Here is a 17,959-nt window from a genome sequence, read left to right on the forward strand (position 1 = left end):
ATGTAGGCATGTTAACCCTTCACACAAGATGGAATGGTCCGACATTGTAAGACTGGCAACTTGAGGACAACTACCGGGGAGGAGTTTCTTCTGGAATCAACTCTGATAAGGGAACAGTTGAGTCCAATTATAGCCGTCCATCTGTTTGCTCTGGTCAGCTTGAATCAATTTTTCATGGGGTTAAAAAAGTGCCAGATAGGAACTTTATGCACTATAGGTAACCCCTGCTTTCATCCCACACCTAAGGCAAGTCATCAGACTCTTGCAGAAATTGAAGCTGATTTCGGGGTCATCGTGATGTCTGCGCATTTGTGATGGAGGAGATAAATGATTTGATTAAAGACAAGAACAGACATGTGCGTTAATCAACTTTTCCAATCCAGAGGAACCTACAGGGAGCTATCTAACCTAAATAAGCATGTGCCATTAAGGGCTGCACAACTCAAGTGGGATAAGCCAATATGGCAGTGATCTATGACATTTTTTTGGCTTTATTCTTACACATATTTTAATTGTTCACACAAGAAGCAAGGGGGCAATCACATTATTTCTCATCCCACTACTGGGATATTGCATCGTATTTAAGGAGAAGTAGTGGGGTGTTGACATATATAGGGCATCGGGGTCTCATGGGGCAAATGCAGAACAGGTGGCATTTACTTAGAGACAAGGGCTCTTTGTTAGCATCGCTGCTAAACGCAACATGGAATTGGACACATGGAATTGGTTTCAAAAGGTAGTTTTCAGTTGTAACTTGTATGATATTAGACTAAAAAGTGTAAAGTTTGTATAACATATTTCTTAGTGACCTATGTGATTGGGCAGCCTTTTTGTCTTTCTTTCTGCGCAGCTAATTTTTTTTAGGTTAGGTGCACCTATTCCCAAAAATGACTTTCGAGCCCTGGGATACTTTGATAACGAGGTACAAGCTGAAAACATTAAATTTTTGAAGTGAAAATAACTAAATTCAATAGACCTGTATGAAAATACCTTTACAGCATCTGACTTTGAGCCTTTATTTCTACCTCAATACCATATTTTGTCCTCATTTGGCTGAAAAAAAGAATGTTGAAGCCTTTCAAACAATAATTGTTTGATAAACAAAGAAGGACACAGAGTCTCAACAATGTATAATTTTGCAAGATAACTTTCCTCCTCCTGACGCTATTTGGCTATTACATTAATCATTCATGCCCATTACCAGCATCTCTTACCATCTAATGTTTCATCACATTCCCCTTGATCCATGGGGCCATTATATACCGTATCTCTGAATGATGGATTAGGGCAAGCAGGTAACCTTGATGCTTGTATGTTGACATTCTCATGCAAATGTGATCTCAATCTTTAATCTGAACTGAAAACATTACATTACACTATAGTCTGCAAAAGAAAAAATGATGAATATGAAATAATTTCCTCTATCATTGGAAAATTTCTTGAAGTTTGATATGCACAAATAGTGCTATCTGCTTGTATCTGCATTTTTGTACAAGCCATAGTAATTTGTTTCCCTAATTCTTTTGCTCTACCCTTTCCAATCACAGCCAAAACTGATTTGTTCATGATATATAATCATATTATTACACTAAACTGTTGTGTTCTTACTCGTTTGGTACAGATCAGCAGAATTACTTTAACTGTTTTGTGATAATTATAATTGCAATTTCCACCAAAATACCTCTATTCAGACATAGCTATCAAACCCAACCACTCCATCTCCTACTTTTACGAATGACTTGCACAAAAATCATAAATTCATAATGACCCAAGTATGGCCACACTATCAGTTCCTAGTGACGTACGAATGTTGACCATGGCCTCTCAGAAGTCGAGATGGTACATAAAGGGCGGTCCCTCTTTGTACAGTATCATCTATAACCCGATAGTTTTCATCAATCAAGAGCAGCTCTCATCTACTGATGGAGGTCTCTTTGATGTATCCTTGGCTCAGCTGATGTCCTTTGAGTCAAGCGATGGAAGATGATTTTGAACTCACTTTGAAGAATAAAAAGCGTCTGACACCTAATCTCCTTGATATTGAGAGGTTCAAACAAGAAACATGTTTGATTGATGGAGGCATTCGACTGTAATGGTTTATCTAAGATATGCCATTACAACACATTAGAACACACTGTTCTTGCACTTTCTTCAAGGGCATTTATGAAGAGAAAGTGTGAAGGATGGGAACATGAATTGTAATGTTATACCAAAGACATGGATGGCTGATTAGACATAACCATGCATATACTTACAGTACATTCTTATCAATTTTCTGCACTTGCAGCCAAGCGTTTGATTTGTAGCTGTTACTTTATGAGCAGAAGAATTTAATCCATTCAAGTCATAATCATCAGGGGGCATGCCATCATGGGGAATGGAGAATATTGACATTTTCCCCAAAGAAATCATAGCGGAAACTTCTAATTGCAACAGAATGGAATATATCTCAACATGCTGACTTGACCTATTTCTTGACCCCATCAACACCAGGTATTGCTCAGAACCTCCAGTGTTTGTGCCATGTGGGTATAGAATTCCAGAAGGCAATTACATCCAAGATTCCAAGGATAATCAAGGCCACCATAGATGACCTCCAGCAATTGATTGTTTCAGTTGGGGTGGGCTTGGTGCCAACTTTGTCGCATCTTGAGCTTTCCATGCAAGTGATGATGATTAGTAAATGTAGCAGGTAGCAACATCAAGAACTTCCAACTTTTTGTTATAAGAACCTGTCAAGAAACCCATGAGAAAAAGCCATTTTCTTAACAATGCAAGCCTCTGAGCAGTGCTGGTTCCAACTCCAGGCCAGGGAGTCTGAAGCACATAACCATGTATCAACTGGATATTCATTTTTGACTCATTTACTTGATTTCTGCTTGTTTAAGATACAATTGATACAGCAGTGGGAGTGCACAATAATGTTTCATAAATGGTACCTCCCACAGTCAGAGATGCCACCATTCCAAGTGCCCACTGTGCATCAGCTACTAGAACTTGTACAACAACAAGCTGAGATAGAGCAGAATTGGACAAGACCCAAAGGTTTGACACCTTCAGAACCCAACAACGCCCTCTGCTGCACATACATGGTGTTGCAGCCAGAACACTTTAATCCTCCTTTGGTAAGTACTGGTATCAATAATGGCTTGCATTTAGGAATGTCTTGAAATTTGGTTGTTATTTTGCCAACTGTCAAGAGGCAAATACAGCACAAGGAGGTACAGTACCATAAAAAGTCTTTGATATCGCAAGTATCTGCTTTTGGCCACATCATGTTAGTTGATTGATTGTTTGTTTGTTTATTACATTTTGACAGATCATATTACATGTATATGGTTCTTCATTGCTCATGAGAAACATGACACAAAGTGTCCATAATTGGGCATATACATGTCAAATATGTCTTCATGGCATCTTACTTTACAGCTACTTGTCGGCCAGTTAACCAGTAGCAGACTCTCAGGAGAACTACAGCTACAGGAAAAGACAGGCAAGGTAGCCTGTGTGATCGGCCAGTCTACAGATGCCCCCTCCTACCCACACCTGTGTACGGACACATGTCAATCATCTGTCGAGTCAGCTGTCAGCTCTTGCCCCTTTGCCCATCCATGGAATCTCAACCAGCTGATCAGACTGGACAAATACCAGCTGGTTGTAGAGAGATTCATACATGTAGGGCATGAAAACTTGATGTTGAGCCAATCTGACAACAAGGTTTCCACGACTGGCTGTGACATTAGGATCAGTGTGCAGTTCTCCATGTGTGATGTGGTAAATTTGTACAAGATGAAACAAGCAGGGAGATTGAAATGTAGGCAAGCAATGAAAAGGGCAGACCAGGCTGGTGACAACACAGCTGTGGGCCAGCCAGTAAAGCAAGGTGAAACGGAAAACTCAACCAGTCACAGAAAGAGGAAAGCTATTGAAACACCTGAAGATTGTAAGATGGCATATAAAGGGCAAGAAGCCCAGTCTGCCAGTAGTTATGCACACGTAGACCAGTCTAGATCTCACAGAGAAAATGTATGTTCAGCACCAAGGACAAGCCCAAATCCCAGTACTTCAAAACTTGATTCTATGTTATGCCAGCCATCCTGTAGTGGTGATGACAAGCAATCACACCAGGACTTGGAGCCTCAAAACCACCACTATGTTTCTCAGAACTTCTTCCTAGTGCACAAAGACTACCCAGTATTACAGCAGTCTGCAGACAATACAACCACATTGGGATTCTACTGCTCTGGACTGTTCCTAGGAAATACTGTGGTGAGAGAAGAAAGTCTGAGACAAAACGTTGATGATGGAGGAAACATTATGTCACAACAAACAAAGGAGGTATGTACATGACATTTTTTGTAGTTTCCTGGATGCAATTTTTATCAAAGATAGCTTTTTCCTGGAAATCTGAGGCATGAGCTGAAGAAGATTACTAGTACTTGTGTCTCCTTTTTGACTGACTACTATGTTCTTCTCTCTTTCAGGTGGCAGTACTGTTCACAGGAGATGCTGTACAGTGGTATAAGGTGCTGCATGAAGGCTGTGTGTACCGATTGGTCTGTCTTCACAGCACAGACCCTGCTGTTTTTGCCACCAAGGTGACCTCTGCAGCTCTGAGCAGGGCTGTCGGTGCCACCAGCTGCAGGACGTGTGTTGTCTTACCAATAGGAGTGATGGTGGAACGACTAAGTGAACACAGGAAGGATCTGTGTACTTCAAAGTTGGACCCCATACTAACTGTGGAGGACTTGTGCAAAACAAAGTCCAGTGAGCATTCTAGGTTGATATCATTTTCCTGTTCCTTAGTGTCTTGCAAATTTGATGCAAAATATTCAAATATTGGAAGCAGTACCAGTAAACCTTTGTCAAGTTCCCACAATGAGATGGAAATATCCTCCATGGTGGTTCAGGATCTCACCTCCCCATTCTACATGATGACAATCTATGCAAACTCTCTGGCCGTTCCCAATCCCCTTGGGCTTTTGCCAGGAGCTGTTTTGACATTTAGGAGACTTGAGGTTCGTATTTCCAAGAAGAACAAGATGTACTGTCACTTCAACAACTCCTCCAGTGTCAGGGTAGAAGCCCTGTCACATGTGAACATGAAGGAGAGCCTTGTAACAGGGCCTACAGCACCAACATCTGTGGACAACTTGCACAAAGTACCAAAGGTGTGTCTTGGACTGCTGATCAACACGGAGGCAAGACAGCAGGTTATGGTCAAGGTCGTCTGCCAGGTGAGATAAGCATGATGTTAGTACTTGCTTTGGCACCAGAGGAATTCCTGGGATGCTAAATTTAAGTTGTTTCCTATATACATGTGCTATCTATGTAGATCCTACAAAATGTTAGATGACATACCGGTACAATACAGAAAGAGGCTGCCAATAAAAAAGGGTGTTACATGGAGGGTACTGGCCTTTGGCATTACTAGTGTCTGTATATAATAGAGTACAGTATGTGCTGAAGGACAAGTGATTTCCACTCTGCCACTTTTGGTTTAGCATATCCCAACCATAAATGAAGGCATCCTCTTACAAGCTTGTTGTTCTATTACATTTTTTTCCAAAAGGTTGTGTGTGTGAAATACCTGTACATGCAGTACACCTGCAGCAGTTGTGGACAGATATTCTCTGACGGACAGTGTCAGAACAAGCCGTGTCTCAGCAGCAGCTCAGACCCAGGACACTTCACAGCAAAGGCCAGGTATGAACCATCTTTCTCTAGTAGGAGTATAATACAGAAGGATGTGGCCACAGAAAAGCCTCAAAAACACTTACAGGCATACTTATTCAGAATGATTAGGCTGTATCAGCCATTGCTAGTTGTTAGACTTTGGGTAAATTGTTATGCTTATGTATAATGATTGATTGGCAAAAGATATTTGATGGAGGCAGGATAGTTGTGTCACCAGAGCCATTTTCTAAGATATGGATTATCCTGTGGCTTATAATTCAGATAACTAGTAACACGGATTATTACACCATGCAGCTTCTTGGTTGACGATGGCACTGGCACAGCTCAAGTGCACTGTCGGCAAGATGTGATAGGGGGAGTGCTTGGGCTTACTGATGACCACTGGAACATTTTGAAGAGGCAAGCACAGAGGAAAGGAAGATTGGCTCTTAGAGAAAGTGGCTGGGGCAATAATGAATGGGTATGTCAAGAACAATATTGAGCAACATCTTTGTGCTTATTAACATATCTTGATTCAGTTGTGGTTTGCAGCAAATGTTTCTTTAATTTGTCATGAATAAATGGAAAGACATGCAGAGGTAACTCTAATGTGTATGGGATTCCTACCCAGAAAAAGGGTTGCTGACCATGAAACCATGCATGTTGCATTGTTAAATTAGCCTGGAATGGAACATATTGAGGCAAATATCATACTAAAGATATGGAATTATTTTGAAAGGAGATGAACATAAATTCTTTGCTGTGAATGTACAGATCCCTGATGGAGAGGGATGTGAGAGTCCAGTTGAGTCTCTTCTGACCAGTCTGTGTGAGAGCCTGCTGGTCAGACGACCTGTTCAGCTGTACTGCCAGGTCACCTCCACGGTCAGCACATCGGACACGACCTTGGCAGGGAAAGGTCAGCGGCTTCCTTCCGCTCAAGAAGCATCAATTTGATTTATTGTTTCAGACAAAAAGTTGGAGCGGCAAGGTCAAATGAAAATATTGGCTCTAAAGGACTTCCTCTAGCATACATGTTGCTGTCAACTGTAGTAAGCTTGGGACAAGTATAGGCTCATCCGTGGTGACTCTTGGTTTGGCATTTGCTTGCATGCCCCGGCTGGTATAGGCTCAACAGGCAGACTTTTCGTGTACAGTATAGTTGTTGTCTCTTGTGATTTATTTGGACTGTACTTTAGATCACATAAGATTTCTGGATGACTGTGAGTTACTAGTAATTGTTGTTCAAAGCATCAGTCTTGTATTCCATCTCCTGGAATCTGCACAATCAAATTTGGCAGAAAAAGCTGTGAAACTTGAGCTACTACTAGTAGACACATCCTCCATATGCTGGTTAGCAATGACATCATCCCACTTATTTTTCATCAAAGTTTGTACTCATTTTTATGTGTGCGTCCTTCTGCAGATTATCCAGTGAAAACCCTGGAGGTGGGAGGTGTGCGGTACCTGACACACATCCACCCAGCTCTACACCTACACTGTCTGAAACTGGAACCAGTGTAACAGAACAACCTTACTGGACTTTTCTGACAGATTTTCTGGTCAGTTTACTCAATAGAGAAATAGGATGAATGCACAGTATCAGACTTATTCAGTGTAGTCAGAGTGTAGGTACAATTACAAAAACCTGTTTTATTACCTGATCTGGTGATCTGTGCTAAATAACCTTTACATTGTTGCTGGAAAAGATTAAGATGCAACAGACATCGAAAGCCCAAAACTAAAGCTACAGGGAATGTATTGCTACCTGCAACTTGGAATAACATTGCAGCTTAAATGATAAGAATATTTGCTTGGTAAACTATTAAAATTAAGATCTGGGTCATGACAGTGTGTCTGTGAAACATTCTTGTCTCACTTTTATTACTTTCATGCAACACTACACTATTACAATGTGTAATACATTGGAGGAAAAGATAGATAAAACCATGATAATATCATGTTTTATGTGCCAGGGTCATTCATATGTAACTGTTATTTACAATTGCAAAGTGTACTTTGACATCATCAGTGAAAAAATTGTCAGTCTTCATAATTTTTTTTCATCTCCAGGATAACACTGCAGTTCTAACTGCATTTTCATGTTGTGTGTGCATTTTTTAATGACATTCTTTTATATATCATTAACAAAACTGAGATGCACTGTGGTGAAATTAAACCACTGCCTAGATTAGGGCTTAGCTTTGAGGCTCATCCTGTTTGTAACATGATTATACTATAAAAATTTAAATCTTTTTATACATTCTTACATCTTTCTGTACATGTGTATGAGAGCTCATGCAAGTGAACACTACTCATACAACTCAAAGTCATATTTCAAAGCCATAAACCATTCAAGTTGGTACTCTTTACAAAACATGCATCAACATTTACATATTTACCATGTTAGCCTGGAGGATACACCCTCCAAACACATCCTACCAAGTGGTATTAAGTACTTACAGTAATCTCATATATTAGAAGGACAAAACTGCACCTTTGCCTTCAGGTGTGATAAGGTTGGCATCAATATTCACATAGTGCAACGTGTCAAGGCATTTAATACATTATAGATAGATGTGATTATATCTCATCAGAATGCTTTATGACAGGCTTTTGCGTGGCATTATTGTCACTAGGTTGTTCTGCTACACGCACATCCTTCCACTGTGCGGCATCTGGGCCCTCAGACTCTCCACTGGCATTCTGTACCACATACACCTGTGGGATTACAAACAAATGTTGTGTTAGGGACTTCAAGTCTAACCAAGGAGGTTATATACAAGGAGAAAGGACACAATTTGCCTTCTTTCAGGAGAGTGCGTTTCAACAACTTCGCGTCAAGGTGCTAATTACCCCCAATTTGCATCACCCGCGCTGACTTGGGTCTTTGTTCACAGTCTGTTTTCACAAGATGACCCTCCAAGGAGATGACGATTTTGAGTGGAGTGACTTTGAAATCCAGCGATTTTTAGGACAATTTTAGCGAAATAGGGCACGAAGAAGCGTGTAGCGATAGCGACAATCCGACAGAGCAGGCAAATACAAACCCCGTTGCCGCCAGCGGTCAAATACGTGTGCAGTATACGGGTAAACATACAAGAACGCAGGGCGGATAGACATATAGACATGGTTAGGTCAAGTCGAGGTTGTCTATAAGATCGAATAAATAAGTATAAGTAAAACTGGAAAGCGTGGCGATTATCTTTATTTAACCACATTGGTTTGATTCAATGTTTGTACACATTCCGGGGTGACATAACAATCATAATGCCGTGTATAACTCCTTGCTGTGGCTAATACTTTGCTCCAAACCATGCCTATGACTACAAATGAAATCCACAGAGGCCAGACTTACACAAAAATAATGCAAAAGTCTTGCGAAGAGTCGAAGAAAACTTGACGGAGTCGAACAACAAAAAATATTACAATGGAACAACAAAGTTATGAACTATCCTAGAAAACCTTCGGTTTTGGTGGGGAAACTGTTATAATATTTTTATAAAGGCATCTAACACAGAATATTCTTCATATTTTTGAGCCAAAACATTCCATGCACAGCTACAAAAAAAGCCTGTAAACACACCCATCTTCGTCGCACAGCGATGAACCAGATATCAAAATGGCCGCCTAAGTCCACCCTCGGCAATAATGCCGTCTGCGCAAGTCACATTCGCTTCCCAAATAAGGTAATCCTCGGAAACTGCTGGCTTCTTGCTAGTCGCTCGGGCCAGCATCGGAGGGCTTGACGTCACGATCGGGCTCATTAGCATAGAATTTGAATGGTTTTGCCGCCAATGCCTGAGGGGCACTTGCCAGAACAAAGGAGCGCCGCCGGAGGGCGGAAACAATAGATAGCCCCGGGGTTTGGCGGGTCAGTACAATAGCGCACAGCGGGGTGTTAATCCCGTCCGTTCTCCTTGTATATTTAACCTCCTTGGTCTAACTTACAATTTTTTTTACACTTTTTGATTCATCAAATAATGCAGGTTGCTCAAAGCAGATATCATAGCAGGTTGCTCAGTTCCTTCAGAGTTGCTTCTACTTGACCTGCATTGAGGTTTCTAACTTAAAGATTATAAGAATCCAAAAATATGTCAAGTTATTACTGTAACATAAATCAATGATAGGTTTCCAAAGTTGCCATGATTTTGATAGGCATTATATTCTACTTTAGAAATTCCTTTCAGCTTAATTACGAATCCCAACACGAGCCTTCAGGTAGAAAAAACCTCATCACTTCAAGTTCAAGACAAATACATGTAACTACATTCTGTGATCACTGGATCGCTGTTGGTTGGCATAGAAGTTTTCTGCTCCAAGATTTTTTCAAGCATTGATTCAATGAGACTAAACCACAAGAATGAGTGTCTGACCTTGAGTGGATCAGCAGGTATGCCATCCTCTGCTGGTGAGTACTGGTCAGCTAGGGAGGTGTCCAGCCCGTCCACCATCTCCCCCACACGGCTGAACTGCTCATTTAGAAGATTCCTGGACACAACTACATGTAGGAGAATGAAAAATGTAGTTAAGATACTGTAAATTCAGTAATGTTTGCGGTGGTTTTATGTTAGCAGTTTTCACGAACGTAAAACCACCGCAAACATTTCTGCCTGTGTTTCTGTGGCGCTACTATTGTTTCAAACGCGAACTTAAAACCAACGCATTTTCTCCCTACTGCGAAATTAAAAACACACAAACTTAAACGCATTTACAGTAACTTAGATATCTCTGCTACTGCTGGTATGCAAAAAGAAAGCTCAAATGTCTCGTCAAAGTCCATTGAAGCCCTAAGCAACTCCTGTTGGTTGCCATAGAAATTTTCTGCTCCAAGATTTTTCAAGCAATCTTTCAATATTAAAGAATAAAACAAAAAGACTGACTAGAATGGCAACATTTTCGGGAAAATGCATGATATTCCCCTCCCATTACCTACACCTCAAATATGACATCCTTAGCATCGGCTGTAAGGGTATTATGAAGTTTTTGCATAAATTATGCAAAGGAGGTCGGCAGCAGCATAATTTATATACAGGTGTGTTCACCTCTCCTAAAGGTACCTACATCTGAAATATGACAATCGTAGCCTTTACGGTGAGGGATATGCATAAATTATGCAAACGAGGTCCTCATTAGCATGATTTATGGCCAGGTTTTATGACCCTTCCTAATGGTACCTACATCTCAAATATGACATCCGTAGCTTTCACGGTAAGGGAAATACAAGTTTATGACTAAATTATGCAAATGAGGTCCACATTAGCATCATTTATGGTCAGGTGTATTCGCCTTTCCTAAAGGTACCTACAACTCAAATATGACATCCATAGCTTTTACGGTAAGGAAAATTCAAGTTTATGCATAAAGTATGCAAATGAGGTCCTCATTAGCATATTTTATGGCCAGGTTTCTTGGCCTTTCCTAAGGGTACCTACATCTCAGATATGACATCCGTAGCTTCTACGGTAAGGAAAATACAAGTTTATGCATTAATTATGCAAATGAGGTCCACATTAGCATAATCTATGGCCAGGTGTGTTCACCTTTCCTAAAGGTACCTACATCTCAAATATGACATCTGCAGCTTTGACGGTAAGGGAAATACAAGTTTATGCATATATTATGCAAATTAGGTCCTTATTAGCATAATTTATGTCCAGGTGCATTCACCTTTCCTAAAGGTACCTACATCTTAAAGATGGCATCCGCAGCTTTTATGGTAAGGGAAATACAAGTTTATCCATAAATTATGCAAATGAGGTCCTCATTAGCATAATTTATGGCCAGGTGTGTTCACCTCTCCTGAAGGTACCTACATCTCAAATATGACATCTGCAGCTTTTACGGTAAGGGAAATACACGTTTATGCATAATTTATTTTTAGCATAATTTATTGTCAGGTGTAATCACCTTTCCTACAGGTACCTTCATCTAAAATATAACATCCGTACATTGTAACATAAGGTACATATAACTTTCTGCAATACCATTAGTAGAGCTACCACCGCACATCTACTTGGTTTTTGGCAGAAGAAGAAGAAGAAGAAGAAGAAGAAAGAAGAAGAACAGGCAAGCAAAAACAATATATCCCCCTTCCCACTGGAAGGGGAATATAAATATCTTTGCTACTTCTGGTATGCAAAGAAAATCTTAAAAGTCTCATTGCTTGAAGCCCTAAGCAACTGTTTAACACTAACCTCCTGTGGGCACATGGCCCTGAACTGAAGAGTCAGACTCAGGACTTTTGTTGAAGGGGCTGAGACTGGGGAAGATCAGCAGTGTAAAGGACAGCAGCAGCACCTGGGGAGGGGGGTAAAAGAAACATTAAGGTACTATACACATAAGATATTTTTACCATCAGTAGTTTTTTAAACATACCATATCAAATGGTCTACATTATACTTGTAATTAGATGCCTTCAAAGGAAATCAAGTTGTAGGTATTCCTCAGTGCTGAATGCTCTCAAAATTGACCTATAATCTCAGACGTTCTGTCAATCAGTAATGGTGCCTAACAGGAAAGGTAACAAGTGATAGCCCAATGGACTGTGTTCAATGATATCTTATTTCATTTTAGTAACTATTTGCACATCATAACATGTACATACCATGACAATAGTTCTGGTCTGTGTAGTTTTGTTGGTGCTGTTTGTGATCAGGGACTGCAATTTCTTTAGCTGATCCATGAGGGTGCTGCAAAACATGACCAGAAACCTGGTTAGAAACCCCATAGAAGGATTACCATTAATATTTAATATATACATTTTAGAAACTCATGTCAGCAAGAGCGAATAAATGCAGGATATTTCAATTCCCATCCCCCCCTGCATGTGAACAGGAGCCCCATATATTACATGATACCAGTTAGCCATTACACAAACACGAGGAGTTAAAACAGTAAAGACCAGGTTGAAAGACAAAATAGAAGTACTTACGCATTTTGTTTTTCAAGTTGATGTACTTTCTTCACCAGAGTTAAGTTCTGGGCTGTGCAGGCTTTAACTCTGTACATAAAACAGTCAGGGACATCAGATTCTATTTCCAAATTACAAAATACACAAACCATCTGGTGTATTACTTTTAGCATTTAGCTTACTGGGTACTACCCGGTACAGCTTTTTGTATACACAACCAATAACTGTTATTTATTGTGTACAAAGATCATTTATACCCAATAATTTATCAACCTAATGAAACTATTCATGCGGGCATTTAGTTTTTGTTTAGTGTACTAACATCTTATGTCTTCTTCTATTCTATGAATCTTCATCAGTTTGACTGATGTATGAATCGAGTTTGATACATTCAATCATCTTCTGATTACAATCTGTCATCAGTTGAACTTGTGATAGTCTTACCTGTCTTCCAGTCCATCCATGTACACCTTCTTTCTCTTCCTGCTCTCCTGTGCAGAGATCTAAAGGGGTGAACAATGGACAGTTAGATAAACCACGTTTAGATAAATCATTCTCTAGACAGAGAAGTATCATTAGATAGAGAAATGCTCAAGAATTCTTTAAAATGTTGCCTTACCTTGTTTCTGATTTTTCTTCGCACTCTCTTCAATGCCTTCTCTTCTTGCTGTAAAACAATTGGAAATGTTGAACTTCTTTTAATTTCAATTAGATCATTTGAATGCAAACTAAGAGATTCAAATTGGCACAATTAGGAAAAAATCACCATAAATAGCTGAGGACACGGTCATGTATCATACCTAGGGATGCATACCTAAACTCTGAACCGAATCCAAACTCATAAAAACCTTAAGGTTGAAGTTTAAAACTTTAACTCAGTGCTTCGGTTCCGGACTGGCCAAAAAAACTAGAACTCACATCAAATATATACATGTACATGTATTCTCCTTTTTGCTCTAAACTGTCTAAAACCTTCCATACATCACAAAATGTGCACTGGAAAATGATTCATACCTTAGTAAGTGGGAGGTGCTGTGGCAATGCAACACCTTCTGCATTGAGGAGCTTCTTCTCTTCATCTGTCAGTTTTAGCTCAGGGAACTGACAACACATTAATGAAAGTATTTTAGAACAAATGCAAAATACTTGATATCTCCCCATCTCTTGCCTTCAAAAAAATTAATTATTCCAAAACCAACCCATACATAAATGTTAATCCCAACATTATCAAAGGCAAAAACAGACCATTTTGCAATTACCCCCTCGAAAAAAATTTAATGAACTTTTCCAAAATTACCAATATGTGAAACAGCGGACCATTCCAAAGTTACACCTATTCAAAATTATCCATATTTCCAACTCGAAAATACCAATTTTCAGGTCATTACGCTTTATCTTCAGCATTTACAGAGAAACTACTGGTTCCTCAGATGTCTGTCAAAGTAGGGAAATGTTCACCTTAGTTCCACTCTTGGTGTACATGGGGAGTGTCATGCTGTCAGTGTCGACTTCAGGAGAGTCCTGATTGAAGTAGTCATCTGCAGCGCCCCATGCTGGAGATACATAACAAAGGTTACTTCATTACTGTAACAGTTATACATGTACTGAACTATTGCTACCAATCAGCAGTTTCTAGTATCTTAGTTAACCTAGAAAACAATTAATATAAAAGTACTGGCACTGGTGATAATAGCAACATGACAGCTTGTTTAAAGTTAGTTGCCAAAATTCACAATCTGTTCTAAAAGGTAGATATCAGCAATTTGGAGAAGAGAATCATTACTGTTAGTATTATTTAAATTTGTTAGGATTATTCTTCCTACCATGTCCTGAAGCAGATTTAAAGAAACTTACGCAGGTCTATGCAGACATCAGAGTCCCCCGCATTGTCATCATCATCCTCATCATCCATAGTGTCTGACATCTGTACAGTGGAGATTGTTTCAGGTTCCTGTAATTACAAGAGTTGGGCAATCATCATATCTATACCCTCATAGTGTCACATTAGCAGGGATTTTTTGATGGAACTATTTAGATGTTGCAACCAATGTGTGGGTATATAAACATGACATTACAATGTAGCGTTGATCAGTACCGTTGAAAGACACAAGTTGTTAGCAAAGGGGAAGGAAAGCCTGTATACAATGATGATAAGCTTAAATTAAGACCAGACTTTACCTGCTGTAAGTCTGCTGGTTTCCGGGTGTTCCTGTCCATGATGGCCTCCATCAGATCAGAGAAGCCCAGATTGTCCTCTGGGAACATGAACGTCCCATTCTCACTGCCCTGAAGGAGAAACATGGACATGAGATAAGGCCAAAGCCAGGAATATCAGGAAGTCTTCAAAATCAAAAAGCACCCTGCCATATAGGTGACAGCTGTATCAACACTGACCTGAAATCTAGTGAAAAGGTGGATATGCTCCAAGTAGTGCTTTGTGCTGCAACAAAGACTGTCTCTCCCATATGATAATTTCAGTCTAAGTCAATGACCTAACCTCTATGTTACAAAGTCTAGCAGGTTTGACTTATTTCTACCCTACTAAGCATGTAAGTGTAGCTTGGAGCATCTTACCAGATCACTGGAGCTGGGCGACAGACCGCTGGACCCATCTGATCCCGTGGAGCCCACAAACGCATCGTCTATAAGGACACCTTCCTTATCATCGAACAGGAGATCCAGAACATTCACATCGTCTGAGATGCAGACTGTGGGGAGAGTCTGTACGTCCGTCATCTGAAAGAAAAATACAAAATTATAAAACATGAACACATAAAAGGAACCATAGAGCTATTACATACCAAGAAAATGCCAGCAGCATGTTATATTATATAACAGTGAAGGCTGAGTTTACTCAAACACACAAGATTTAATTGTTCTGTGCAAAAAAACAGCCAGAATCGCACAGAATTAGCAGTGACTGACGGAAGCTACGAGACATAGAAAATGCTGCAGATCGTCTACCGAGACGAAAAGAGCCGAAGGCAACAAACCATACTTCAAGGCCAGTATGGAGTTAATGACTCTGGTCACATATCTATGGTCTCCCTTGAATATGAATACTTCATGTATTTGGGTCGTAGCACCAAGGGGATAACAAAGTCATTCAGTAAGAAGCTGATCTTGAGACTGAAGACAAACCTACCGATATGATACCAGAATACAGGCATTCTTTTTGTCTGTTACAAAAGTCCTTGACCTGTTTCCACTAAAATGTATACTAGTACTTACTAATGTGAAAATTGGAACAACAGAAGTTGTCAAAGAAACACATTTTTTAAGCTGTCTCACTGTTTCAAGACAAGAAACTTTTTGCAGAGATTCCAAGAAAATCCAAATACTGTAACATAGATTTGTACCAGTAAGAGAATTCATAGACTAAAGCTAGAAAAGAAGAGCCTAAATCCACTGCAGACATGTGCAGAAATTAAGGCATGACCACGACCAACTCAAATCAGTTACACGGTAGTACATTAACATCAAGGTATTATCTTTGTAAATAGTCATTACTAGTCTAGAAAGAACAACATATATTACATCTAGATGCTACAAAATAGACAAACCGTAATGACAGTAACGCCATCCTGGCACGGGGATGCCATGTTTTACAGTGATGCCCTCAATTAACTGGACCAACACTACCGGTTGAACAGGTCACCTGACTACTACGAACCCAGTAGTTTAAGTAACTCAGCTTAATGGCTCAATTATTTGTACAGTTAATTAGTTTGTCCGGGTCATCTGACATGTTGGTCAAGCAGTATAACAGCACATGTGTAAAATACCAGCATTCAGTATATGACAAACACATTTCTGGGTAGTAGTAATTTAGTAACTAGTACAGTATCTTCTGTAACACAGTCAGGCTAATCAGCATAGGCCATACACCTCAGCATAGGCCATACACCTACAGATATTGGAACTAAGTCCTATGGGATTACAGTGTACTTATAAGTATTGGACTTCCAGACAACAGAGGAGAAACAGGTCAGAATCACAATACAGGAGAAGGTATTTGACAATAAGGTTATGCAGGTTGATTCAAGAGCTTATAGGTCAACTGTACTAGTAGTTAGCTGACGACTGAAGAAAAACAGAAACAGTACCACTTCTAACATCTAGTCATGGTATGTTTCCTTAGTACACGGCATGGTAGCTGAAGTCTGCAGAAAAATGTTGTTCAGGAAATTGTTTTACACAGGAAACATACTAGTAAACAAAAATGACTATAACTTAAATAAAAAATGAATAGGAAGGATGCTTGGCAAATCTACTACTTGTAGTACATTTTGTACACAGTAAAGGTTTTTTGGACATCTTTGGATTTTGATGTAAACAAGTCAAGTGGGACCTTACCTGGCATATCAGAAAGAATTGTTGGTCACTTGGTGTAATATTCCAAGGTTAGAAGCTTGCATGTTTCAAATTCAATGTTTACACCTCTATTAAATTTCTCTTTGTTGGACGAAAAGTTTAGTCTTGTTAATAAGATATTTTTCTGTCATGTCATGTCAAGGTCATTTCCTTGATCAGCCCAAGGAGTTTAAATAGAGATGTCTGGATTCACTAAGTACATGCATGTGTGCCTCACATTTAATCATCAACAGCCTCACTAAAATGGTTGCATGTCTGATTACCAACTTAGGGTCAATCTTGGGTGCCCTATAGCTGAACTTTTCATCTTGATAATAAATGATTACTTATAATCACTAGCAGTAAGGTTTCATTATATGAATTGATTTAGACTAAGTCATATTTTGTGCATTTAGTCAAGACCCCAAATGCCTGTTGAAAGCATGGATGGCACTACAAAAAAGGCAAACTCCTCGGAAGCGCCACACATATATAATCTGGTTCTAACGTTTACCTGTCTTGTGTTTTTTTCCACCAACACATCTGCTTCTTGCAACAGTTTCTCCAAATATCCAACTTCCGGGTTCATTTTGCATCGCCAAAACAGACATTTTCTTCGGTCACAAAATCTCCAACTCACCCTGGCAAACGTGTATCCTACCAGCCGGGTAGATAAGACACACTGTCGCCCGCCTTATGCCACGCAGTCTTCTTTATACCGCCAACGTCAACACTTCCACCTCAGTGTAGCAACAGGAAGACACATCAGCGCAGGGAGGCGTAATCTTCTATTTTGGGAAACAACGTGATGACGTGGCCGTAGCCAACCTGGCAGACTGTACCATTATATGTAGCTAGAGGGAGTCGGGATATAAATTTTCCTAAACGTGACAAAATGAATGTATTTATTTGTTTTCAGTTAATGGAAGTTTATATATTTTAGTATAATTAAATACAAGGTTCATCATTTGTGTAATAAACCTTACAAATTAGTATAACAGATACAATCCCCTTCCA

The 17,959-nt window shown here is 39.7% G+C and overlaps 2 protein-coding genes across 5 annotated transcripts in view; one reads left to right on the plus strand and one right to left on the minus strand.

The window, feature by feature from the left end:
* Positions 1-7,525, plus strand: part of LOC136428329 (CST complex subunit CTC1-like) — a 91,915-nt gene extending 84,390 nt beyond the window's left edge. For both annotated transcript variants that reach the window (XM_066417757.1, XM_066417759.1), the window contains 7 exons: positions 2,949-3,125; positions 3,430-4,338; positions 4,485-5,237; positions 5,573-5,706; positions 5,992-6,157; positions 6,451-6,595; positions 7,103-7,525. In XM_066417757.1, the coding sequence (XP_066273854.1) occupies positions 2,949-3,125; positions 3,430-4,338; positions 4,485-5,237; positions 5,573-5,706; positions 5,992-6,157; positions 6,451-6,595; positions 7,103-7,200 (2,382 nt within the window). In that variant the 3' untranslated portion in view covers positions 7,201-7,525. The remainder of the gene's footprint in view (positions 1-2,948; positions 3,126-3,429; positions 4,339-4,484; positions 5,238-5,572; positions 5,707-5,991; positions 6,158-6,450; positions 6,596-7,102) is intronic.
* Positions 7,526-7,527: 2 nt separating this feature from the next.
* LOC136428333 (cyclic AMP-responsive element-binding protein 3-like protein 3) lies at positions 7,528-17,757 on the minus strand. Of its 3 annotated transcripts, none has more exons than XM_066417767.1 (13): positions 17,457-17,757; positions 15,164-15,325; positions 14,768-14,875; positions 14,444-14,540; positions 14,048-14,142; positions 13,604-13,690; positions 13,209-13,256; positions 13,034-13,092; positions 12,611-12,679; positions 12,284-12,368; positions 11,874-11,976; positions 10,053-10,177; positions 7,528-8,397 (listed from the first exon to the last, which is right to left on the minus strand). In XM_066417767.1, exons 1-13 carry the CDS (start codon positions 17,529-17,531, stop codon positions 8,260-8,262), a joined length of 1,251 nt encoding a protein of 416 aa, XP_066273864.1. In that variant the 5' UTR covers positions 17,532-17,757; the 3' UTR covers positions 7,528-8,259. The 3 variants fall into 3 exon arrangements, with proteins under 3 accessions (XP_066273864.1, XP_066273866.1, XP_066273865.1); XM_066417769.1 differs by having other exon boundaries at positions 17,583-17,756; XM_066417768.1 differs by lacking the exon at positions 17,457-17,757 and adding an exon at positions 16,153-16,257.
* Positions 17,758-17,959: the final 202 nt, after the last annotated feature.

Source organism: Branchiostoma lanceolatum, chromosome 2, assembly GCF_035083965.1.
Source record: "Branchiostoma lanceolatum isolate klBraLanc5 chromosome 2, klBraLanc5.hap2, whole genome shotgun sequence".
Taxonomy (NCBI): domain Eukaryota; kingdom Metazoa; phylum Chordata; class Leptocardii; order Amphioxiformes; family Branchiostomatidae; genus Branchiostoma; species Branchiostoma lanceolatum.